Genomic DNA, 27,184 nt, shown 5'->3' on the forward strand with positions numbered 1-27,184 from the left:
ATGACAGCGTCCGTGTTCGTTGTGATCATGTCCTCAGCTATTTTCAGCCCCAGTTTTGCCTTCACTTCACATTTTGACTCAGGTGAGTGATGCGTTACAACTGTATCAGTGGGTGCGCTAAAGCTGATAACGTTCCAGTGTCTATTTTAAAGAGTGTCCTCATATATGAAGATATGTTCATGCCAATTCACACCCCGTTATTTAATATTCTGCTTCTTTTTTGTTTTGTTTTTTTCCCTTTGTGCGATCGTTCAAAATGTATAGGCTAGGCGTCTGAATGTGCCTGTGTGTGTGTTTGTGTGTGTGCGTGTGCGTGTGCGTGTGAGTGTGTGTGTATGTGTGTACCTGTGTGTGCGCGCGCTTGTATGTGTGTGTGCCTGTGTCTGTATGTATGTGTTTGTATGTGCGTGTGTGTGTGCTCACTGCACACATGTGTCTTCAAGCATGCTCCCTGTAAAACATTTGTGTCATTTTATAGGCACCTTTTTAAATTTGTAAATTCGTGATTTGTTGAGCTGTCTTTTCACCGGAATCATTGCCCTGTGGGAGAAATGCATGTAGAGACAGTGATTAAGGGCTGCATACTTTGCCGCTCTACACCTCTCCGCAGGGCAAGTGAAACCCAAGTCAAAGACAGCTTAATCGTCCAGACTCTGAATGTTTCAGTTCCTGTCTGCGGTCATTTGCTTCTTAAGCAAGACCGTTGTGTAACATATCTATAAGTTATTTTTTGTGATAGCTCAGCAATAATGGCGACTGCCTTGTCGCTTCAGCATTTTGCGGTATTTTCTCTGGTTCGTTTCTAGACTGTGAAGACCAGTTTCATGCTGAGCTCTTTCTCGCATCTTCGCTTTCTGTTGCTGAAGTATCGCTCAACAGCAGAGATGGAACGGTTCGCCCGCTTGTTTCTGATATTTGTGTAGCGTTGTGTGAGGATCTGTGAAAGATACAGACCCTGTAAAGCACTTCCCTGCATATATGCCCTACAGCTGTGTCAGTGAAGGCTAACCAGGCACACTGTGTAGGGAGGTTCTGATTGGACATCTGTGTTGGGTTCATTCTAAGAAACGGAGCTCAAGGTTTCTGCTGTGTGTACATATGCAGGTGGGTGGGATGGACTCTTAGGGGCTGCAGCATGCTGGGATCCCGGAGGGGCTCCTGTAGGATCAGTGCCAGCGACTTCAATTAGAGCAACAGAGACAAATGGGTTGTAGTATAAACAGAAATGTGAGCGTCCCTGTGCAAGGTGGTGCGTGTAGAGCATATTAATGACTGTTCCTCTTACTCTGGATCTGTTGTGCTTAGGGTAGGGTAGCTGTTCCTCCTTTCCTCTTTCACTGCCTCATTTACTGACTTGCCTTCTCCCTCCTCAACCCCCCTTCACTCTTTTCTCCCTTCCTCAGGATTTGTGGTGTATGTGTGTGTGTGTGTGTGTGTCTGTCAGGGCTGTGCTCTGCATATGCTGAGATGCACTCTGCATACAGAGCAGAGCTGTCTGTAGTGCTCCAAAGATAGGAAGCTGGCTCTTCTGTAGTGCACTATTATGTAAACCCAGGTCTAACTAATTAGATTGTGTAATGTGAGGGACTAGAGACACTCCAGATCACGCCAGGGAAATTATGGGTGAAAAGCTGTGTTCACTGTGGTACTGTGTTGTGCTTGATTAAATTGCATATTCACATTCTTTTACATAGAGGGGTGTTTTATTGGCTGCTGTTGGAGTTCCCTAGCTTCCCTCTGTATCTTAAATGTAGGTAAGTGGATTAGGTAAGAAAGGTAGGTAGGAAGGTAGGTAAGATTTTTTTTACAGTTCAGAAGGTCACTGTGAGAATTATGGTGTTGTACTCTATCTGAAATGAGTCACAGTGATTACCTTAATCCTTGTAGGATGTTCTGGATAAAACATCATCTGGTATCAATTTATCAGTACGCCAATTTGATCTAACTTTTTCCAGGGTTTCAAAAATTCTTTGTATCCTCAGCAAAAGCAATTGTAAAATGTAAAACTGACTCGAAACAACATGCATTTATCTATAAAAATGTAGCTCGGGTCAAAATGCGTGAAGATTTGCAATGACATATGCCAGCACACATTCACGTGCACAACCGCACACAGATACCATCCCACACAGGGACACATGCACACATGTCCGCACTCTCAAACACACACAGTCTCTCTCTCTCTCTCTCTCTCTCTCTCTCTCTCTCTCTCTCTCTCTGTCTCTCTCTCTCTCTCTCTCTCTCTCTCTCTTTCCCTCTCTATTGGAGATGAGTCAGTTAAATTTAAGCTGAATATCCTTTGAGGTTCAAAAAGTACAAATGTATCACATGGCCTTTCATGGCTTGTTTTTTGTGCAGCCACACTGGATCCCTGCTGCGGACTGCCACTGTGATATACATGCCCCATAACAAGCCTGACTCAGTAGTCATCCGTTACTTTGACTGGCCAAGTAATGGGATTGAGAATCAATGTTACCTCGATGACAGATAGCGCGGCCTGTGACAAGCAGCTAATCAGTTTGATGGCATCCTCTCATTCAAAGCCTTAAAGACAAGGACACGGCAATGTCATTTCAGCTTTCTAATGGACTTTCAAGTCTTCTTTCTGTTGTCTTATACAGCTATGTGTATATGTAGTGGCTCACTGTAGATGCAGAGCACTAAACATGTCTTTTATTTTTTGCTCCCTGTCTTGTTTTGCGACGTGGGGAGATTTGGACTGAGCGGAACAGTTTTGAAAGGCGGTGAGCTGATCTGGGTTTTATAAACTGGCTTGCTACAGAAGGACAAGTAGCACCTGTCCAGAATTGTGCTGCTGTGCACAGCAAGGTTGTCATGCACCTGCGCCAGAATTTCAGCACCATGGACAGGTCCAGGCTTTGTGAAGATGACATAGGAAGGCTTGAGGGAGGAAGCTTTGCTGATGTAGAGAGATAGAGATCAATGCACAACATCTCCTTAGTTCATCTACAATCCATAACATATGAGCTCAGCGTAAAAACATTTAGCAGGCATTTATATAAAACTGAAGACGGTACCTGGTTGAGTAGACGGTTATTATTATTTAACGAGCTGAGAATGGTGCACTTTTGAGCCGTGCTATGTTTGATTTGTTTATTTATTTATTTATTGGAGTCGCTAAAACCACTCTTAGAGGTAGAGACAACCATTTGAATATTAAAATAGCAGCTTGACAGTGTCGTATAGTTCACCTGAAAGATTAATAGCAAACATCCGTGGTGCTATGATAGTTACAAGCCATCTTCAATCCGATTCACCCCACTATCCTTCAGCCCATCGCTTTAAAAGGCCAACATGCTCCACGATTCCTGTCTTCTCTGATTAATTCAACCATATACTGTGTTATGTAAGCTTCTCCCCTCAAGGCAGCTGAGACTGGAATGGAGTGGTTTTGTCCAGGATTCCCGGAGACGAGAATTCCCAACACGTAGCCATGTATATGGTACACATTTCTGGAGCCCTGTGTGTGTGTATCTGTGTGTGTGTGTTGTGGTGTGTGTGTGTGTGTGTGTGTGTGTGTGTGTGTGTGTGTGTGTGTGAGTGTGTGTGTGTGTGTGTGAGTGTGTGTGTGTGTGAAGAACTTCTGCTGTTCGCTCTTTTGTTCCCTTTCCTTGCCTGCTTCAGCGGCTCTTAGTGACAGATGAGCTTGTGCAGTATTTAACACATTACGCAGGCCTAGATTGTCTCCCCCGATCACAGCCTCCCTCCAGATCATCACCATAGCCTAAAAACCGCCTCCTAGACTTTCACTGAATGACAGAGGCTTAGAGAAGGAAGAGACGGTCTGAAACTTATAGTATGTGAGATGAAAGAGAAAACAGTAATCTGTAAGTGTGTAATCCAATGAAGGAGACAAAAAAGGAGGATGGGAGTGTGGCAACCTCTTTTAATATGAGTAGAGAGAGGGAGAGAGGCCAGAGAAGGTTTTTAGAGTAGAGAAGCAACAATAAAGCAGAGAATACACCACAGGGTTTCTGAGAAGAGCTAGTGTGTAAAACTGCAGCGTGAATTTAATGGCTTTGTGAAGAACGACTCATTCAGCACCACCTTGTGCGTGTGTGTGTGTGTGTGTGTGTGTGTTTGCGCGTGTGCGTGTGCGTGTGTGTGCGTGTGTGTGTGTGCTTGCGTGTGTGTGTCTATGTTTCCAGCACTACTCTCTTATCTGTGGCACACATGTTGTTCCCAGGGAAGGAACAGTTATGTAAACACGTAGCCTACCTCCTTCCTGAGCAGCAGAGACTTTACTGAGTCTCAAACACATTGTGTGTAAGAAACGCATTCTATCTTTAAGTCAGAGTGTGTGAGAACTTGACAGAACCATAAATAAACGTAATGTTTAAAACACAGTTCCTTTTAGTCCACCGACAGTGCCCAAAACGGAATACACTGTCAACATACGCCGTGGAGTCTCTTAATACGGTCGTAGAAACAGAGCATGAAACCTAGTCGTATTTTTAGCATGTCAATTCCGGTTCTTGCCATTCTAGAACATTTATTTTCCCAGCGTGAGGGAGAAACAGCTTGTGTAAGAGTGTCTTGAAGATTAGGCGGTAATGATTGTCGTGACAACCTGTGGATAACAGTGATCACAGAGAAAGAGGGCTGCCGTCTGGGCTGAACCAGGGGGTTGTTCCTTTATGATGAAAAAAAAAAAAAACCCACATAGCCCTCCTGTTTCTCACCTCTCAGACTCATTGAGTATCTTTTCCATTCTTATAGAGAGAAAGGAGGCTCGCATTCAATGGAGAATAAGAAAAAAGCTCCATTCATTTGCCTCCTCCATTTTTTTCCACCAAAGGAATAGAATAATATTTCATTTTACCTCTTCCATGCTCCTCTTCATTCAGCTGTCTCTTTTTTTTCTAATCTTAATCTTGTAACCATCGTCAGTTTTAATCTGTGTGTAATCTTCTCTCTCTCCCTCTCTCTCTCTCTCTCTCTCTCCTGGTCTTTCGGTCTTTGACAGAAGGCTACTGTCAGCATCCTTCTATGGGGTAGGAGGCAGAGGAAAAGCAGTGCACTTTTCCACTGAGACAGCATTTCGTAGAATGGCTATTTAGTAAAGATTAGAGCACCTCTCTCTCTCTCTCTCTCTCTCTCTCTCTCTCTCTCTCTCTCTCTCTCTCTCTTTCTTTTCTTTTTCTCTGTCACTATGCCACTATGCCAGAGTCACCAGACCCCAGACAGTCCCCTCAGCATCACCACGGATACACTCTTTTATCGCAAATCCCTCTCTCTGTCGTCCACAAATCCTTTGACATTATAGACACGCTGTCTATTAGTCCGTTAGAGACCAGACGGGCAAGGCAGACATTTTACTGATACATTTGTATGCTTTGATGAAATTGTCCTTTTTGAAGATTTTTTTTGCCCTCCTCCACTCTTCTCCCCTGTAAATATCAATTTCCCTGCCTCTCCCAGACCTACTGTCGTGTTAGCCTGTGATGAAGTCTACCCTACATCACCTTGTAAAGGTCGGAGAGCCCACTTGTCCTTATGCATGTGTTTGAACGAGGCTGGTCACCTTCCCCGTCTGTGTCTAGGTAATTATAACCTGTGCCCTGATGGATGTCTATTGATGAGTGGTTATTAAGGAAAATGGAGCTCGAGATGGCTTAGCATTTTTTCCCCTGTAGAAAGAAAGAGAGAGAGAAGATACAAGGTGAAAGAAAAAGAAAAATCGAGCTCAATTTCTCATCCCTTCATGGAGCAGAGTGGAGCTTTGTGTGTCCTCTGTCTGCATCATTTACACAGAGAGGGGAAGTGCCTGTTGCATAATGTGGGTCCCTGGTCTGGAAGAATCCAGTGTCCTCTCTCTGTCTCTCTCTCTCTCTTCCTCTCTCTCTCTCTCGCTCTCTGTCTCTTGGGAATTTGATTGCAGTGGTGTTTAGCTTGGCACAGTGCCCATCCTGCGGTATTGTCAGCACCTGGTCCCAGGGTTTTTGAAGAAGGAGATTTGTGTGTGTGTGTGTGTGGGTGTGTGTGGGTGTGGGTGTGTGTGTATGTGTGTGAGCGCGCGTGTGTGTATGTGTGCGTCAGATGGGCAGAGTGGCCGAATGGAGGAGGGAAGCAGGGCTCAGCTGGAATGTCTGCCACAGTTATAATAGATGGAGAAAGAGAAAAAGAGAGAGAGAGAGATGAAGTGGGAAGGAGCTAAAAAAGGAACACAGGTGGCCCTCTCTTTTCTGTATTAGAGCGTGTCACATTGTTACATTCCAGTGGTGTGTGAGGCCCCTCTCTCTGTCCCTCTCTCTCTCTCTCTCTCTCTATCTCTCTCTCTCTCCCCCTCTCTCTCTCTCTCTCTCTCAATCTCCCTGTCTCTCTCTCTCTCTCTCTCTCGCTTTAGAAAATTGTTTACTTCCAGCAGAGAATGTACCAATGGCTCACTGCTCGCAGTTACCACAGAGAGTCATTTCTCTTTCCTAAACCGTTTGGAGGCACCAAACTGCCAACACGCTTTGTCTGAATTGGATATCGCTCCGTCTCACTGTGTTGGTACCTTACTCTCCATGTTGGCATGCACCCAAATCTGTGTGATCTTCCACCATAGAATTTCATCTGACTCTCCAAACAATACATTTCTGACTTAGCCTAAAGTTTAATAGCTCCGTTATCCCTTAGCTGAGGACACAGCAATATTCTACAGTCGTCTGCAGAGCAGCGTTCCGAGCCGTAACTTGGCCTTGCATGGAGCAGGCCTAGCAGAGATTTGTTGTGACAAGACTTTGAATTCTATCCACAGTGTCACACTGTTTTTTCCTAGTCAGAAACATTATAGCCCTGGTTTAAGAGAACCTTGGACATGGATTAAACCTAATGAAAGAATTCGTCCGGTATCTTTGTGCCCATCAGATTTATTTTGCTGACTGTGGCACAAGAGCAAAGAATCAGGTTTTTTATTATTATTATTATTATTATTGTTATTATTATTATTATTATTATTATTATTATTATTATTATTATTATTATCATACTACTACTACTACTACTACTACTACTAATAATAATAATAATAACAACATCAACAACAACAACAATAATAATAAGTAGAAGAAGAATGATAATAATAACAATTATGATTATGATTATTATTACTATTATTATTATTATTATTATTATTATTATTATTATTATATAATTTTACTAAATACCTGAAGTCTTCAAAGCTGTGTTGTACGTAATACTGTTGGTCAGCAGATTTTATTTTAAAGAAAAACATTTGTGCTTCAGTTTTTGTTCTACTTCTGTTATTTTGTTATCAGATCAGATTAACCTCATATGTCTAGTAAAAAACTACCGCTTACTTTTATTTATTTAATTTTTTACATATGTTGAACAGACACATCCAAACAGCGGGAAGGGCTATCTTATGTTCTAATGTAGCCATGACAACAACAATGATGTTAATAGGTTTTTTTAATGGATTTTTTTAAAGGCCTCTTTAAGGACAACTAAGAATAACATTTGAAAGCACTGTGGGATTTAATCAGCAATAGAGGGTTGTCCTCCTCTTTCATATGGATTTTGGAAAACATTCCACATCACCCTTCGTGCATGAATCCCTATATTAATGTAGATGATCCAGATGGAGACTCTGTTCTAAATGAAACTCTCTGGCTGGTTCTCAGTCAAGAATTTAATCATTCGGTGTCCAAAAAAAATGGTAAAATAATTCATATAGACTTTATTGTGTATTTATGAAACAGAATTCATGAATCCCACAGGACTAACATAATCATTCTTTTTTAGTCTCTGCTGGTGAACCCATGGCTGACCGAGCTGTGACAGAGAGAACCGTTCTCTTTTAACTCTTTCATTCCCTTCCATCTTTCCCACGGTGACACAGAGTAAAAGATTTACCCGGGGTTCTAGAGTCTTCCGCCAAGCAGCGATGCAGCTTCATTTTCAAATTCTTTCTCTGGAGCTGCTCTTCAAATGGGGCTCAGTCTTGCATTGTCTCATGCCTGTGTAATTTGTGGACAGATATTGAACTAAACCTTTTGTGATCATGCTCTGCTGTCCAGAATGGGTGTGTTTGTGTGTGAGTTACTTCATCCTAAATTAACCAGGTTAAAATGTCTTTTTTTTTCTTTTTTTTTTTACGCCCGGCCTATTCACCGTGGCAAATGATGAATGATGTTATACCTTTGCCTTTTCTCTCCCCCTCGCCGCCCCCCCCCCCTTTCTGGAGTCTCTTTGGGTTCATTAGTTGTAAGTGCTGTGTTGTCCATTGCCTCTGTAACCACCGGTAACCCAATGCCGGGATGAGGACGAGGGTTATCCTTCATCAGCTGCTCTCTGTTTAGACAGCTTTTTAATAAAGGGGATGTGAACTTGGCTTAAGTGCTTTATTTTCATTTTTGTGGCACGGGTAGAGTGGTAATGTGTGCTCCTCAAATATTTATGGAGGCCCAAGTTCCCCACAGGGTAGTGGGCAGATTTATACAGACTGTAAAATGGCGCTGTTTTAATGAAAGTGTCCTGTTCCCTTCAAGCAGAGAAGGGCAGCGTGATTGCCACTGTTTCTTAGAGAGGTCCAGAGTAAAAACCATGATTTACACATTGGGCTTTATCCAGTCGTTTTAAATCTACACATTATATATATATATATATGTATACATATGGCTTGGTTAACAAGAGTAGAAGGCTGAGGTGTAGGTCTGCATGAAGGTTGGCAACAAGGACAGGGTTGAGAGGAGAGAAGCGCTTGGTGAGGATGTAGTCTGTTTTAAGCTCTTGCCTGCTCTATTTTTAAACGTTTGGTGTGTTTGTTGCTCGACTCATCAGCCCATTAAGGAGGGCCAGAGCTCTGACTCACAGCTCTCTGATGCATCATCAAACCAGCTGCCTTCTCTGCCTTTGCAATCGCTCACTGGCTTTATTCTATATCCTACACTCCCTTTCTTCCTCCCTCATCGTCTACACCCTCCTCCTCCTCCTCCTTCTCTCTTTCCTCTGTCCCTAACTTCCTTCCCTAGGAAGAATTTGGTTTCATACCTTGTAACAAAGTAACCCTTTGTACTACGGAGTCAGTGACCTAAACACTACAAACAATTACTTTTACTGCAGAGAGAGTGACAGAGTGAGAGAGAGACAGAGAAAGAGTGAGTGAGAGAGAGAGAGAGAGAGAGACAGAGAGAGAAAAGCAGAAGAGAGACCAGCTGTTAAAGCATCAGCAAAAATCTGGCATCATGTTATGAAAATAGGAGGGGGGGGTTGGGAAGAGATTTACTGCACTGTGAGAGGCAGTCAAACAAGATGGATCAGCCATCCAGGCTGTTACCATGGTGATGCGTGAGCGGGTAACATTTTGTGTTTCTCAGTTTTAGTTGCTCCCACTGTGGAACATTGACCTGCTCTCAACAAAATGCAATAACAAACATCATTCCTCTTCAACACCCACATCACCCCTAATCCCATTGAAACCTACAGGGTTTTCTGTGTATTTCAGTTTGGGTTTTTTTTGGTAGGAGGGTTTTGTGCCACTTTAACCACACATCGTAAACAGAATAAAGCTGTGGCTCTCATAACCCCCCTGTGATCCTCTGTTAGCTGTCATGTCCGGAACACAGTGTCCTGACTGAAGTATGTCAATGCCTTTAACTTCCCAAATATGGAAATCGGGAAATACATTCAATGTGTTTGTGTACATCGCAAGGCAAGAGAGATTAAGAGAACGTGAATATATTTTGTGATTGCCCATGTGTTTGTTGGCGCGCTTTTGCCTGTCATCACCAACTGCCCTCCCAGCCATGCCCCCTTCCCTCCATCCCCAACAGGAGGTTTAAACTGTAAATCAGATTATAACTGAATGGTCCAAAATGTGACATCTGGCCCCCGCAGTGCTGCACTCAGGCCGGTCGACAGCGTGTTAAAAGAGCTGTTTGCTATTGGCTGGAGACCCTTTGCCTCTGTCAGAATTTATTAAGTCAGAGCCTGTCACATCGGAAAAACCGAGAGACTCCGGAATCAACAGTGTCAGATTACGCGACACTTTTAAATGATCCTTACCTCAGTTCACTCAAGGTGGTAAAGGCACTTTAATCACCGTTTGATGACTGATAAAATGATGATGCCTCTTTTTTTTTTTTTATTAAGGTGAACATCTTAACCGTTTCTATTCAAAGCTAGGAGTAGTGTGTGTGTGTGTGTGTGTGTGTGTGTGTGTGTGTGTGTGTGTGTGTGTGTGTGTGTGCGAGTGTGTGTGGTTTTTTTTTTCTGTGAAAACAGAATTTGATGTACAGATTGTGTTTTCGGAGGATGACTGCAACAAGAAAAGCCGATTTAAATTCCATTAAGGCCATTTTCATCACGGGAAGGCAAAGCGATCCCCTGTAAAAACACGGAGACGTCCAAATTAAATCGCCTAAGAGCGGCTACATACTGTTTTAGAGCGTGTTATGAAACATCTAGATATGCTGGCTTTAGAGCTACTTTAAACACACCACCTTGTTGTTCCCCTGTTCTGTGTCTGAAGAATGGAACAACAACAACAACAAAAAACCTCTTTACATCATTGTAGTTTAGTTTTTTTTCCCACATTCCTCATTTGTTTAATGAGAGAGATGTCAAACCAAGTGAAGCTGAACTGTAAACTCACAACTTAAAAGTGTACATTGTCATCTTTGTTGTTAACATCCTGCCTAGCTTTGTTGTTTAGTTCTTCATGCAATGTGAAAGCATGGCACGTCATACTGACTGTATTTCTGTGTGTGTCCTCCAGGTGGCGCACCCCTGAGTGAACTCTCATGGCCATCCTCTCTGGCTGTGGTGGCTGTTTCATTTTCTGGCCTCTTCACATTTGTCTTCCTCATGCTAGCATGCCTTTGCTGTAAGAAAGGGGACATCAACTTCAAGGTGAGTGCTCTCTCCTCTACCCCTACTGCGTCAGGATGTGTCTCATTTATCAAATGACGTCTCAGGGCTCAAGTGAAGGCTGAGAGAGAGAGAGAGAGAGAGAGAGAGAGAGAGAGAAAAAGAATAATTCTTCATGTCTTTATTGCATCATAATTTTTAGAAGTGGATCCTTTAGATTTTTATCTCTAAGCATTTTTTTTTATACATGAAAAACTTGATGGCAAAAAGTGATGCAATCTCATGGTCCAACCCTTTCTGGTGCAGACTGAACTTTCAAACTGCATATGGAAAATAAACCTGTGATTCAAGCAATGATCCACTGATTCATGTTTGATTTTGTTAATAGGTTTTTATTCATTTTTTCTATTTTACGCTTGTTTCAGTTTTTTTTTTTTTCTAAGGACTGCTTTAGGCTACAAACATAATTAAGAATATAAACTTTATTCCAAGGACATTTCGATTTTAGAAGAAAAGGACATGCAAGGCTTCGCAAAAAAAACCCACATACACACACACACACACACACACACACACACACACACACATTCTTACCACAGATTTCTGCACTGGCACATGGTTAGCTGGGGAAAGAAAACAAGAGACTTTGTCATGGATAAACAAACTTCTCAAGGGTGTGTGTGTGTATGTGTGTGTTTTAATGAACACAACATGTTTTATGCTGATACTGAGCTACATGGACAGGGCTCTTATCTGAGATGTTTTGTCTCAGCACCTTTAGTCTGGAGGTAAGGATTACTGCATCTTATTAATAGGACTGATAACATTTACCACTATCAAACCTAGATGTCTTCACTCTTGGCATTGCGCATTGGATTGAAGGCGCTATACTATGAACCCACTCTCATCACTGAGTTACCTCCAGCAACATTCAATTAATTTACCAAGATCTTATCAGACTGGACTTCTGTGCCATGTCAAAGCCAGTTAATGGAGGCATTTCTGCTCTGACTGCTGCCATTACAGCAATGTGTGTGTGTGTGTGTGTGTGTGTGTGTGTGTGTGTGTGAGTGTGTGTGTATGCGCCCGCTGCTGTCTGTTTCTTGATATAACTGTGCACATTGCTTGTCCCACCCACATAGAGATGTTTGTGACAGGCTGGGGAAAGTGGTTGGGCTACAGTTGTCACTGTGTCACAGATAATTAGAATTTCTTTAAGTTTTTTGCTCACAATGAATGTCTCCACCTCTTAGTCAGGTGACTAGCCAGTCATCAGATAATAGAGGCAGACAAAATTGGCTGTAATGTGTGTATGTACATGCATGCGTGTGTTTGAGTGAGTGTGTGTGTGTGTGTGTGTGTGTGTGAGAGAGAAAGATAGAGAGAATCCTAATGAAAATTATACAATTATTTGCCTCAATACCTAGCTGCGACTGATCTTTTTCACGAGGAACAATAAGGTCCTGGAAATCCACACTGACCATCACTGCTTCTTATTGAAGACCATCTGCTTTCATTCATTTTGAAGCCTTATCATGGCATTATTTGACAGAGATGGAGTAGATCTAGACTGTGTTTGGAGTGAGAGGGCAATCAACAGTAACATTAGTGTAAAGACTGGCAGTTGCTGACATAAAAAGACCTTAAAAATGAGAATGGAATGAGACGTGGAATATTAGTTCTTGGTATAAAAATCATGTCCCATAATTTAATATCTGAAAACGTCTGAACACATGCGCTGGTGTCGTGCCATGACACTAAAATGAGCAAATTCAATGCAAATTCAACGCCTAGTTCTCTGAATTCTTTCGCTCTCGCCAGTCCTTGGCTTTGGATGCTTTAGCAGGTATTAAGTGTTGCTAAAGTATGCGCTCTCGCGGGACCTGTCAGAGTATTGAGTCATTGCCAGACTCTCTCAGTTATACTGCTCCTGTAGAGAAACAGGTGCTTCTTCTGAATGAAAAACAGGCCTGGCTGTTTAAAGGAAGCCTACCGGTGAGAGACTTTTGCCTACAATCGGTCCCCTCCCGCTACTGGTTGTGTAGATACGGTTGTTCTCGACTACAGCACATTATTGGGTAAAACGAATGGTTTGGCTACTGGCAGTAGAGTGTGACAAAAGCTTTTTCTCTCCTTGGTCACTGCTCAAAAAAAAACAAAAAAAATACACATTGACTTATAAAGCCAACTGAAGATCTGGAAATTCTGTACATTCCATACTCACTTGTGGGGCTGCATTGACAGCCTTGACAAAGCTCTTTAAGAAGAGTGAGTCGGGCTCAGAGGTTGGCGGCTGTATTACGCAGGCTGAAAATGAGCTGAGTTAAACAGGGGTGTCTTAACAATGTACAAGACCTAGCAGGACAGATGGCCTTCAGAATGGAATCACACTTTCAGAGAAGCGTTCTGTCCACGCATGAGTCGGGGAGGCCAAGCTGGACCGTGTGAAGAGCTGGACGTAGAGGAGTCCCTACAGAGTCAGAGAGAAAGGATCCCAGGGAAGAATAGGGATAGAGGGGAAGCAGGTCACAGTTTTCCAGCCTCTGAGCTCCCCTCCATCCCGCGTGGAGTTTCCCTCCATCCACCCTCCAGTGGACTCTAAACAGGATGTAGCAGCAGCTGGCTGTACAATCAAAGCACAAACCCTCTGTCTTCACTGGAAATCAATGCCATGACAAGGGCTCGTACCACACAATGATTTCACACAATACCACAGAGACAAATGTTTTTCCTTTTCAGCACACCCACAAAAAAGACTGCCTCATTTTGACATATAGTGCACAGAAACTGAGGGGAAATTGAAAGAGAACAAGAGAGAGAGAGAGAAAAAAAAAACATATGAATTGTTGGCACTTTCAAACTCCAAATGGTTTCAATTGATTTTACCTCCTGAGAAAACAGTGCTACTCTGTGAAGTTTCATCTATTGTGTTTTATAGGAAAATATACAGTCGAGAAAATGTTGTTTCATCAAGTATATATTTATACTATGTATAGCAGTAGTTGTATTGTACATCTCTGTTTTATCGTGTAGTAGTCAGTAAATTAGTTTGCACCCTCAAGTGGTTTTAAATGAGATTGCATCAATTTGTTGGAGAGAAGGCATCCTGGTGGTAATATACTCTTTGCATCGAAAGACTTTACAAAATTACCTGTTTAAATGAAAAACATGTTAAGGCAAAAATGAAAATCATATCAATGTTGCCTTTCTGTAGAAGGTAGAGATATTTACTGAACCTGTTTACACTGAGCATACTGAAAGAATTTCCCCGGTGATTCATTTGTGCCCACAGGGGGGTTTAAGCGCTCATGGTTTGTTGTACATAGCAGTTTACAGACAAGCATCTGCTGTCTGAAGTTAGAGATTTATTTACATCTCGTTAACACTAAAGAATTAGAGTATAATTTACATATTGACTTTCTTAATATTGACTGACTCTTTACAAGATAAAAATGATACACACACATGAATACTTAATTCATAATGTCATGACTGGTCAATCCATTGTCTTCCTGCTCTAGGTTGAAAAATATGTAATGCCTTTATCATATTAATGCCGTGAGGAGGATGATATATTTGGTAATAGTTGGTAATACAGTTATTAATGTAGATGGGTTAAGTTTTAATGAAGGTATTATGTGTTGCTAATGAATAATTCATACTGAATTTATGAACCCCCAGTAGGGTATCCGAATTTCTCATTTCCCATCAACAATTAATGGTTCAACACTCTGCAACAGTAATGTGTGTGTAAGCTTGGATAATGCCATTGTTTAACAATCAACAACACTCTAAGGAGCTACCAAAACATTCTATTTATTCTGTCCAACCACAGAATCTGACAACTAACCCTTTACTCAGTTGTTAGCAAAAGACACTTACAATATGTCTAATATTTAAAGATCAGATGTCTTCCTTTAGGTGCTCACACAGAGAGACATGAATTCAAACTGTTTTGCGTTAGGTCTCGGTTGTCAGTTCGGTGGCGATGTAGCAAAAGGTTAAAGTATTTTTCCCCTCACATTCGTTCAACTCATATTACATTTCATCCCAAACCTTTACCAATGTTGCCCTGTCTACTGGCTAACGAACTGCTCTGTTTTCCATTTCTCTGTATCCTAAAAGGAGTTTGAGAACACAGAGGGTGAGGAGTACCAGGCTGACCTGTCCACACTGGCCTCTCCAACCTCACAGAACGGCCCAGAGGTTTACATCCTTCCCTTAACTGAGGTCTCCTTACCTGTGTCCAAACAGCCAGGTAGATCAAGTAAGAACCTCTTTTTAGCTTTTATCACTCATTTCACATGCTCCATAACATTTTTCCAGCCATATGGAGTCCCTATGTATGGGGGGTTTCAGTAATCATCTCTGCCTTAAGCAAAAATCAGTATTGGTTGGCTATTTCTGGAGAGAGAATAATAATCCAGAATTTACATTCGCAGGGATGCAGCTGATTTAGCTAAAATTAAAACAGCATTCACAAGCTAGGCTGCTAGTACAAAAGGGTCTTCATTTTTCAACACGCATTCATCAAACCTTTGAACATTGAAACTCTGCTTCCTATTTGGAGAGCTCTGCTTTCTATTTGAACAATCCGAATCGCTTAAAAAACGAGTCCTTAATCAACAAACTCTTTTTTTTTTACTGGTTGAAGTGATAAAAGCAAAAAGGCAACAATGAGACACAGAATGTAATCCACGTTACGGATAGCTGTCCTTTCTCTATTGTTCCAGCCAGTTCCAGCCAGATTTTTTTTTTTTTTTTTTCATTCTTCTGCTGACCTTTTCTAAGTTTCAATTAGCCATAACTGCCCAACCCTGGGTTCCTGATTGAAAAAAAAAGAAAGAAAGAAAGAAACACTGCTGGTATAGAGGCGGTACACTGTTTAAATTGTCTGAAAAAAATGACATAAAAGTTTGAAATGTTACGGTCACCACTCTGTGGAATGCCACGGCGTAATTGTCATGTGTTTCTACTAATTATTATAGTTTACAGGCAAATAACTTGTACACTTTCAGTAGGAGTCATGCCATACTGAACTGACATTTTGAATTTCCAAAATACCACTCTATATCTTAATCATCTTGTGACCGGAATAAATAGGACTCTTGCTGCGTCCCGTGTTAAACCGTTGTTTGTGGAAAGAAAGCAGTGGCTTTGTTTGTCTTGACTCAAGCTTTCTCACAATGGAGAGGAGAGCTGGTTGGGTCTGGTTGGAAGCAGGACACACATCTGTCAGTTGTGTAACATGCAGTAATGCTTGTAGAGACAAGTGCTCAGTGACATGAGAAAAGGCATGTGAGAGGAAACAAAAGGACACATAGCCTTCCCTTCTTTGTTTTCGTTTTTTTGGTTTTTTTTGGTTTTGTATTGTTTTGTTTTTTTTCTCAGTCAGTTACATGTGTGTATGGATTTCAGCTCTGCAAATGAGCCTCACCTAGGTTTATTGTGCAAACGTGAGGTTCCGCATGAAAAATTCCCTATTTTTCTGTCTCCATGTAACTTTCCTATGGACTGTCTCTCTCTCTGCTCTGTCACTCCTTGTACAGTATTAGTGGACTATGTGGGGGCTTTGTACTGTGCATGATCACTGATGCATTAGAGATAAACACCAGCTTGTAGATGGCTGTCTCTCGGTAGGAGCCCAAGCTGCCTCTAGACCAGTGTGAGCAAGATCCTGTGTGCTCACTGCTCTCTGCATGACTCACACACTCTCTCTGTGTAGAGTCTTAGGAGGGGTGGGGATGGGGAGGGGGATTGGGGGAGGGGAGGGTCAGATCCTGAGTGGGAGCGCAGGCAGGGATTGGACCAGAGAGCATCAAGCCGTCAGCCAATGGCTTCTCTCCCTCATGTCTTCCATAGTTACGGCTGTGTGATTGGTCCAGGTGTTGTGTAGCGAGGGCGGGAGGGGTTTTGACTGGGTCTCACTTCAGATTTAGGAGGGCTTGGTCATAGCCAGGCTGATTTCTACTCACCTCCCACTCTTCCTCATCCCCTCATCTCTGCGCATTCTTCACTGTGCTAACACTGTCGTGTTAAAGAAATAGTAAAAAAGGAAAGGCAATTAAACAAAAAAGGAATCTCTCTCTTTCTCTCCATTTCTCTGTTTATTTGCAACTAACACTCTCTCCTCTAAAATAGAAAATAGAACATGACACGTTTTGCAACATCCACCAGGGTATATAGTATACATATGTATCCACTGTCTTACATATTCTCTGTCCGCTTATAGATATTCTCTGTTCTCTCTGGTTGGGAAGGCCGGGAACATAAGAACCTTTGTAATCTTTGTTGCAGCCTGGACAGTATAGCTTTGTTATCGTCCGATGTGCCTTTAAATGAAACTGTACTCCGGATATGATCTATTTTGCATAGAGCTTTATGAAACCCACTCAAATAAAAATGTGATCATAGTATAACATTTGCATTGGCTTTTTCCATCACTCTTGTATATAAACCTGTCGATGTGAATGCCTGCACACATAACTAGCGTACTTTCCTCCTCAAATTCACACAGCCATATATCTGTTCACACAGACATCTAGATATTCTCAAAGGATTTTCAATGCTTTGTTTATAGATTAAGTAAAACCTTTCTGTTTAACCATGTCTAATGTTGTGAGTGTGTGCGTATGTGTGTGTGTGTGTGTGTGTGTGTGTGTGTGAGAGAGAGAGAGATGGGAGAGTGTTGTCTTTTTGTGCGCTGGCATTCTGCTGCACTCTAATGCATTTTTAACATGTCTCTTGGCCTAAGCAGAACTGCTCTGGGAATGCCAGGAGTGGGATGGGAATGCACAGCTCACAGATTCCACAGGAATGATATAAAAGAACAGTTGAGGGTTGGGAGGAAAGAGAGGAAGAGAGACATCTCTGTGTCTTGGTGTGAGCAGGGAGGAGGAGGGGGGGAGGCTGTTATCAGCTATGACAGTCCCTGCTGTGAGGACCAGAGAATGGGCCTTGTGTCTGTCCTGGTACCCTGGTACCAGGCGCTGCCTCTTTTCAGACAAAGGCAGTGATTTAGCTGTGGAGGGGAGAGCGTGAGTGTGTTTCTGGAATGAGCAGCCTCTGGAATGAGCAGGATGGGAATAACGGGTGGCAACATGGACGCACGCACACACACGCTCACACACACACACATACACAGGCGCGCGTTTGCGGCGATCTTGGAGTGCGGGAGAAAGAGGGGGCTTCATGTGTGTGACAGAGGTCTTTCTGCCACTCACAGAGATCTGTTTGTTTACCACAGCCCCTGCAGCACTGCTGCCCCCCCCCCCCCATCCCCCCCCCACCATCACCACAGAGACAGGACAGAGAAGAGAAGGCTATTATGTCGCTCTTATGTCACTGCTGGTGTGTCAGGAGAGCAGAAGCTGTTGGCATGTCATAGGCTTCACAGCAGACATGCGTCACGGAGCCAAAGATGGGACCTCAACAGCTCTTTAAACATAGTGAACCTCCAGCTTAGTTTCATTCGGAGCAAGTTTTGTCTTAGACGGCACTGAAAATGTTCGGGAACAGCATGTCTCTTAGCGGGAGAATGTGTGTCAACGCTGGGAAGGGAGAAAGAGAAGGATGCTTTTTCAGCTGTGGTTTGAGGGCTCGGAGTGTTAACCCCCTGCTGGGTGAACAAAGACATGGGGAATCAGAACGGGATAGCAATACCACACGGCATCCTCTCAGACCTCGTTCACTGACTCACTGCGCCGAGAGGACCAGTGTCTCTCGTTATCATCATCATCATCATCACCATCACCATCAACATGAGGATACGTCGAGGTATATTAGATAGAAATTCATTGGCTTCACTTAAGTGTTAGAGTTAAATTTAGACAGTTTGTTTAAACAGTTGACTCGCTGTCTTTGTTGGCTTGGCAAGGGGTTTTTTTTTTATCACGTTGTAATCTGGAGCAGTTTTATTTTCAGACAGTTGGGTGAAAAAAGTTTGAGATGTATTGCCTCGGGGAAGTCTAACTCTTTCATTTAAAGATAATGCAGCATTTTTTCTCCACGCAGTTTTATCTCTGACTGAAATCTCACCGGTCAAATTTCAGAGAATTACTTGTACAGAGAATTCATTTTTGTTCCTTTTCATACTTTGGGTTGCTTGCTGAGGTCACATTTAACCCTCACATTCGGGGTTGGTGAGTTGGGTCTCAGTTCATTCATTGTGTGTTGATGTTCTTGTTCATTGTTTCACAATCGCACGACCACCGTTTCATGTGATTGCAATCTCTTGATTTCTGCTCTCACTCCTTTTCTTTCAGTCCAGTTGCTGAAGTCGGCAGATCTTGGACGACACAGCCTGCTCTACCTGAAAGAGATTGGCCATGGCTGGTTTGGAAAGGTAAGGTGTGATGTGAACAGTGAGAACCAGTCCTCCAGTTGAACATTTTCAGGGAGTTAACATACTGGAATGTGTGGGTAATGTGGGGCTGATTCAATTTCAACACAGTAGTGCCAATTCCAGTTTTGATGTGTGAACGGCTTTAGGGAATTTACACAGTGAATTCCATGCAATCTGTATGCTTCATAAATCATAACTTCTACGCCACAGTCCTTGAACATGTGTATGAGTGCGTCTGTGTGTGTGTGTGTGTGTGTTTTGTCTCAGGTTCTGCTGGGTGAGGTGAATGCTGGGCTTAGTACCACTCAGGTAGTGGTAAAGGAACTTAAGGCCAGTGCCAGTTTGCAGGACCAAGTGCAGTTCCTGGAGGAGATCCAGCCATATCGGTCAGAACCTTAACCCTGCTCATCTTACCTCTCGGTCCGTTGTCTGGTCTATCTCTCTCTCTCTCTCTCTCTCTTTCTCTTTCTCTTTCTCTTTCTCTCTCTCTCTCTCTCTCTCTCTCTCTCTCTCTCTCTCTCTCTCTCTCTCTCTCTCCCCCTTCCTTTCCCTCCTCCCTTTCTCTCTCTTTGTATGTCTTTCTCACCCCTATCAAATATCAGTATAATTTACACAAAGGTTGTTTAACACTGTATTTCTATTACAGCGCTCTTCAGCATCCTGCCCTCCTGCAGTGCTTGGCACAATGCACTGAGGTCACGCCCTATTTGCTGGTCATGGAGTTCTGCCCTCTGGTGAGTGTCCTTTGTCACTTTCCAAGTGGACACACATTGCTTTGTTTGACTGTTGGAACAAATGACCACACTAATTTTAGCATTCCTTATACGCAGTGTGCCTTTGGGGGACAGATGACTCCCTCTACTGGCCACACAATAGAGTACCATGAAAAATATCTCAATAAATCTCAGCGAAAATCTTAGCATACCACCACTCTGTTCACAAGAGCAATATTGTACATAGAGACGTTTAATCACAATATAAAACAAGCATAGATTACACTATTTGTATTGTGTAATCTATACAAATGACGTTTTATTTGTCATGATTTTCAACATTTGTGCGTCTGTACTTCCTTTTCGAACACAGGGAGATGTTAAAGGGTATCTACGTAGCTGTCGGGCAGCTGACACAGTCACTCCTGATCCTTTGATTCTCCAGCGAATGGCATGCGACATCGCCTCTGGCCTTCTGCACCTCCACAAACACAACTACATTCACAGGTGAGGAGACTACAAAGTTTAACCAAAAACGCTACGTATTAAAGGTGATTTTTTTTTTTTTTTTTTTTTTTTGAGGCTTTCATTCCTATCCGGGCCCTGAGGATCTTAGCATCTTTGTGCTGGTCTCTCCAAGTAACAATATCCTGGTGCTGCTTGAGTACATCTCACAGACTCCAGCATCAGTGATTTTGTTGCTGGGGGGGAACCCCTCTCTCTTCAGAGCTGTCACCAGTGACCAACAAAGCTTTGTTCTGTTTGAGGAAAACAAATATGACTTTCAATACTTCCTACCAGATTAAATGAAGACAAAGACATTATGTTGGAAAAATTTATACTCTTATTGTTATGGAGTGCTTAATCAGTGAAATAGATTATTACAAAAAAGTGACTGTATGATGTCAGGATGTATAAGGTGAAATGTTGATTGAATTAAAGTGTGGATTTATCATTGCCTTCCTGCTTTCTCCTACAGTGACCTGGCTCTCAGGAACTGTCTGCTAACCTCAGAAATGACAGTGAAGATTGGAGACTATGGCCTCTCCCACAGCAGGTACAAGGTGAGTTTAAGATGAGCTTTGGATTGACATGCCTCTCAGGCTATTATTGCTGGCTACTGCACTACTTCAGACTTATATTCTTTCCAATCCTGCTGTTTCTAATCTTTCCCGGTCTCTTGTATTAGGATGACTACTTTGTGACGGCTGATCAGATTTGGGTGCCGCTGCGCTGGATCGCTCCAGAGCTTATTGACGAGGTCCATGGTAACCTGCTGGTAGTGGACCAAACCAAAGTCAGCAATGTTTGGTAAATAAACTCCATCAAAATATAGTGTTATGTGTTTCTGATATAAATGTCAAGTTGTAAAAATGGCATAGCGCTTGGTTTGAGACTCTAAAAAAAAACTATTAATAGGCAGGCAGATTTCTTTAGACCTCTGTGGGAAACAGGGGTTTCTATGGTAACCAGCCTTGAAGCACTGTGACTGAGCAAGGTTGTTTGACTCGGCAGGTCATTGGGCGTGACAATCTGGGAGCTGTTTGAACTGGGTAACCAACCATACAGACACTACTCTGACAGGCAGGTGTTGATGTATGCAGTGAAGGAGCAGCAGCTGAAACTGCCCAAACCCCAGCTGAAGGTGCCCCTCTCTGAGCGCTGGTGAGTTCTAATGTTCTTACACAAGTAAAAATGGCCCACGGCTTTCCAGCATTTAAGTACTTATTACTCCCCTCATTCCTACATAGCAACCAAACAATGTGTTTTGACCAAAGGCATACCAACCACCAACCACCAATCACTTCTCTTCAAACATATGCAAACAAAGCAACCAGTGTTTTTTTAACCACATTCCCCCATCATTCATTCCATTTTCACATAGCAGGGCCAACAAATCAATACCACTCAAACGTAGTGTGGTCAATAATTAATTTTCCTCTTTCACAAACCCATGAATCATACATTTATCCTGTTCTAGAGCCCAACAACCATTAATTGTACTTCCACACACTGGTATTCACGGTCCATTTAATCAAGTGCTGCACTGCATTCTGACATACTCACTCCTCCCACAGTGCACAACCAGCAATGAATGACCCGGCTTTCAGAGTGCATGACCACCATTATAACAGCTGCTCCATATGTCAATTCATCAGCATACAGGCATCTGGCTTGCATCCATATTGGCACAGCCGGGTATCTGACCATGGGCTCAGCTTATTGATATCATTAACTAATGATAAATGAAACAAGTGTCGAAGTCTGACTCCATGACAAAAAATGCATTACTGTTATGCCAACAACTCCATAGTAATTTTCAGTGGAATCTGTCTTAAAAGCTTTTCCTCATTAAATTCTTTCTCTGTGTGTGAGCAGGTATGAGGTGATGCAATTCTGTTGGCTGCAGCCTGAGCAGAGACCTGTGGCTGAAGAAGTTCACTTGCTGCTAAGCTACCTGTGCGCAAAGGGTGCCAGTGAGGCTGAGGAGGATTTTGAGAAGCGCTGGAACTCTCTCAGGCCCAGTCTGGGAACCAGCAGCTCCCATAGAGCCCCGGCAGTAGAGCTGGCCTCCTCTGCCTCCTCCTCCTTCCCGCTACTTGAACACTTCTCAACAGCTGACAGTTTCCATCTGGAGGCTGGGGATGACATCCTGACTGTCATGGAGACCAGCCACGGGCTCAACTTTGAATACAAATGGGAACAAGCACGGGCTGAGCAGCCCTACTGCTCCTCTTCTGCCACTGGGCCCCTTGGTCGAGCCAACCCTCACTATCAGGACATCTACTACCCTATTAGCAATGCTGCTGCAGGCAGCAAAGGAGTAAACCTTACCACAGGGGTTTCCCCATCTTACTATGAATCAGGCAATCATGGGGTTGTTCCAGTGCTTAGTGCTCACAGCCCTTCTGTAAGCAGTGAATATTACATCCGCATTGAGGAGCCAGTTGAGTGTAACATCAATCTAGAGGACACCAATTTAGACTACAGTCCAGGGCTTGAGGCTGGCAACAGTAGTTTCTCCACAGGAGAAGGAAAGAGTCCCTCAGAGATGCATTCAAACACCTACTGGACGGCTGCTAAGGGCTCAAAAAGCTGTGCCTCTGAGTCTGACACAAGCCCAACCATGTCCATCAACATGGAGAGAGCCCACAGAGGAGAGTCTAGCACCAGCCCTGATCAGTCTGGAGAGTACTTCTCTCCACGTGATAGAGACAGGTTCAACTGTGAACAGTCACCACCAGATGAACTTGTCAGGCACCAACAGAGTTGGGTGTCTCAATGTTTGCAGCACAAACTGAGCATGCCGGAAAACCCTATGGTGCTGTCCGACTCACTCAGCAGCCCAAGTCTGGGATGTTGTGATCCCTACCTTGAGGCAAGCCAAGGGAACATTGTAGAAATGAATTGTCCAAATGAAGGATACTATGACACGCTGGGTCCCCTGCAGAAAAACTTCTTGCGGCCCCACAACGTTGCTGTTGATGTTGAGACTAGAGATGGTTTTCTAATAATGCAAGGCAGTGCCAGCCCGGAGGATAACAGTGACCTGTTCTCCGAAAGTGACACTACTAACTGGACCTCCAACCACTCTGCAAATAACAACAGTTTAAACTTTGATAGCAGACAAGCAAGTGGTTTTCAAGACTCTTACCTTGATTTACATCATGCGACACCTTCCTCCCATGTCCAGAGCTTGTCAGCGAGAGACAAAACTCTACTTCATACCTCGAGACCACTTTCCTACTTAGAAGCCACAGACAACAGCATCTCATCCATCAACCCTTCTTGTACAAACCCAGCAGACTGTGAAACCTATATTCATTTGTGCCATGACAATGGACAGGAAGAGTCTTCACCTCTCAAATGCCACCCCACAATAGCAAATCCCACAATTAATCATCCAGTCTCATGCACTGCTGAAACTAGTTCTGGACACAAACTTGTTAAAGAGGACACAGTGAAACTTTCAGTGGAGGGCACAGTGAAAAGTACACTGTTTTTGCCAGATATGAAAGCTCCATGTAAAGGAGAGCCTCTCTCAGACACAAATATTATCTCTGCACGAAGACGCTCTTGGGTCTCTGAAAACACTGAGCAACACACGTGCATTACCCTTGGTGATCCCGTCTCTGAAAAAGTAGCGGGAGGGGCACTGTTGTGGGAGACAGATGCGCAAATGACTAAAAACACGGGAGACGGTTCCATGGTCCTTTGTGTGAAAAAAGTATGTTATCCCGAAGCCCTGTCAGAGATGGTCTCGGAGTGCAGTGGCACATCAGATAGCGCAGTGGAAGCCGGCTGTTCCAGCATTAGCTTGGCGGGCTTTGATGACGGAAGTGATGATGACATCACTGACATCACATCTGGAATATTTGTAGACTCCCCTGTAGACTATGCCGAAGTAGGGGACATAGGCCACAGATCCAAACGCAGAGAAACCTTGGACTCAGAGGACACCATGAACCTTGCCTCAAGCTGCAGCCCCTGTGAGACTCTCAGTCCAGATGCCTACCACACATCTATCTTACCCAAATCACTAGACAGTGGCTATGACACAGAGAACAACGAGTCTCCAGAATTCATCTTAAAAGACCTAGAAGGAAAGCCCATCCTCAGTGCCAGCATGGAATCGGATGAGCCTGAGATGGTCCTACAGATGGACTTAGATGAAGATATAGATGGGGTGGTTCTTAACCCATCCACCAATGCTAACCTGCAGCTGACCAGCATGAGTGACAGGAACCAATACAGGGATTCTGCTTACTTCTCTGACTACGATACAGAAAATGACAAAAGCCCCTGTGAAGGAGTGAACAGTTTCTTCAATCACCCAGAGAAAGATGACATTATGTGCCATAAAACTGAAAAAGAAGGACCTCTCAGAATGGCAGGGAGAGAATCATACAGCTCAGAGAATGAGCGAGAGGAGGGATATCATTTTGCAGTGCTGAAGGACAGTGCAAACAAAGCAGTAGTTAATGCCACGCAGTTACATCCAGACAGGAACAGCTCAGACCCAGATCCTTATTTATCACCTACTGAAGCTCCAGGACTCACCATGTTGTCCCCTTTTCCCCCAGAGATGGGGGGCTGCTTGACTAAGGAATCAACCCCAGATGATGGCCTGGCATTAGAATCTGAACATTCTGTAGAAGAGCCATCTTCTGAATGCTGCTCTTCCACAGTTGCTGAAGGATCAAACTCAACACAGGAGGCTGCAGCCACAGAGGACCAGCCTAACAGAAGTTTCGAGGGCTGCTCCCCTGCAGAGTCACTAGGTTCTGACTCCACCCTAGTTGACTTCAGTGAGGGGCTTGCCAAAGAGACTGAAGACAGACAGGATCATGTGGATGGGGAGGAAATTCTAGAGTTTGAAAAGAAGGGAGCAGATGAGAGTGTAAGTGAAGAAGATGGGAGCAGAACAACAGAGGACGAGGAGAACACTGGGCAAACAAATTTGAGCTCTAAGGATGATGGCTCTCTTGAGAACATTCTTCCCACTTTTCTTGAAGATCTGGAAATGAGGGCACCTCTGGGGGACAGTGAAGAGGTGGATGAGGAAGATTCGGACGACAGTGAAGAATCAGATGAAGAGTTGCGCAGCTACAACATCCAGGAGCAGAGCGAGGACAGTGATGAGGATTTCACCACGGTGCCTGTAGTAGTGAGTGATCGCAGCGGAGCACGACACCTACGTAGCCTCCTCAAGATGCCCTCTGTACTCACACAATCCTTCTGTGATGAGTTGGAGCACAAGAAAAAAGCCGTCTCATTCTTTGATGATGTTACCGTATTTCTGTTTGACCAGGTCAGTTTCCTCTTTTCTAAGATCGATGAACAATGAATAGTTGAAGCACTGGTTGTTCTGGCCATTCGGAAAGTTTACATAATATTTGTCTAAATTTAAAGCTCATTTGAGTGATTTTTGAAAAGTGCCATTTAGACTGATTGATGGCTGTTGTGTTTCCCAGGAGAGCCCTACAGGAGAGTTGGCTGACTACAGCTTTCCTTCAGGGACAGAACCCAATGGCCAGGTTTCAGCAAGGGAAAATCATCAGCTCCAGGAGAGGGACAGTGCCTCCAATTACTCAGATGAAAATGCCGTAGAAGAAAGTAAGTGCATGCAGTGCTGTGTGAACAACCCCCCCCCCCCCCCCCCCGCCAATTGTACGGAAGTTTTATAGATAAACATTCTTTTGTGTTTTAACCATGATTTGCTAGTTTTGATTTTCAGACACAAAGACAAAGGTTACAGTTCCATTTATGTTTGAACCATGATTTATTAGTTACGTTCCATCAAACTGTTAAATATGCTTTGTTTATTGGAAAAAAGAGAAAATGTTTGCATCCAAAGTTAGCTTTTGTTGTAACCCAGCAAAATGATAAAAGTTCACCATAGAGTGCATCTTATATGAATTTGTTTAAAAGGGAAATGGATGAACGTGACTAACTCTCTGTGCAGGTCGGGCACTAGAATGGGAGAATAATTTTCCACTGATGCCCAGCCCATCTACATCAGAGCCACCCTCTGATGACATCACAACACCTCCCAATTCCCCAATCAAATCTCCAGAGGACAGGCCAGCGCCACCATTCTCCCGTTTTAGCGTCTCCCGCTTCTCGATAACACACGTCTCTGACTCTGACGTGGACTCAGTAGGAGGTCAGTCTCATCCTTGACCAGTCAGCATCATGGACTAACCTTCGCAACCATACATTGTTGTTCACAGATTGTTGTCTTTCTGGGTCGTTCTCTGTCCTTGTCCTCACGGGTCATGTACTGTGTCTGTTACACATCACCCACCCCTCTTTCATGACAATCAAGGCCCCAAATACTTGATGAAGTCATTAGTGAACATTCGCTCATCTTGTGTGAAATTATCTCTGTGAAGATTGCTGATGCCGTGTTTGTCAAGTATAAGTGACTCTCTTTTCGTCACACAGGGAACAGTGAAGAGGGAGACCGGGTATAAGATGGCCTCTGCAAACCATCAGAAGGAGAACACATGTAGATTTCATTTGACCTAAACAGATGGAAGGTTCAGTCATTGTTTTGTCATGTTCTGAACATGAGATCCCCTGAACCAGTTTTCCCTCGTGGAAACAGTGCCTAATATTGTAGTGGAATGCCATTAGTGAGCCCCTCCCTTATGTTATTTTTCAGGTGGCATTAAAAATGACATAGTCTGATGAGGACAACAGTTAAAAGAACAAAAACTGACTCTATGTATTACAGAACAAGAGTATTACCTATATATTAAAAATAAATAACATGTATGCAGATTAT

General features: G+C 43.3%; 1 protein-coding gene across 1 annotated transcript; it reads left to right on the plus strand.

Annotated features, from left to right (window-relative positions):
• aatka (apoptosis-associated tyrosine kinase a) lies at positions 1 to 26,955 on the plus strand. Its single transcript, XM_030790644.1, has 15 exons — positions 1 to 82; positions 10,745 to 10,878; positions 14,962 to 15,103; positions 19,101 to 19,180; positions 19,448 to 19,566; positions 19,827 to 19,914; positions 20,267 to 20,400; positions 20,873 to 20,957; positions 21,083 to 21,204; positions 21,409 to 21,558; positions 22,273 to 23,918; positions 24,066 to 25,705; positions 25,869 to 26,010; positions 26,360 to 26,560; positions 26,842 to 26,955. Exons 1-15 carry the CDS (start codon positions 1 to 3, stop codon positions 26,868 to 26,870), a joined length of 4,794 nt encoding a protein of 1,597 aa, XP_030646504.1. The 3' UTR covers positions 26,871 to 26,955.
• Positions 26,956 to 27,184: the final 229 nt, after the last annotated feature.

Source organism: Chanos chanos, chromosome 13, assembly GCF_902362185.1.
Source record: "Chanos chanos chromosome 13, fChaCha1.1, whole genome shotgun sequence".
NCBI classification, from domain to species: domain Eukaryota; kingdom Metazoa; phylum Chordata; class Actinopteri; order Gonorynchiformes; family Chanidae; genus Chanos; species Chanos chanos.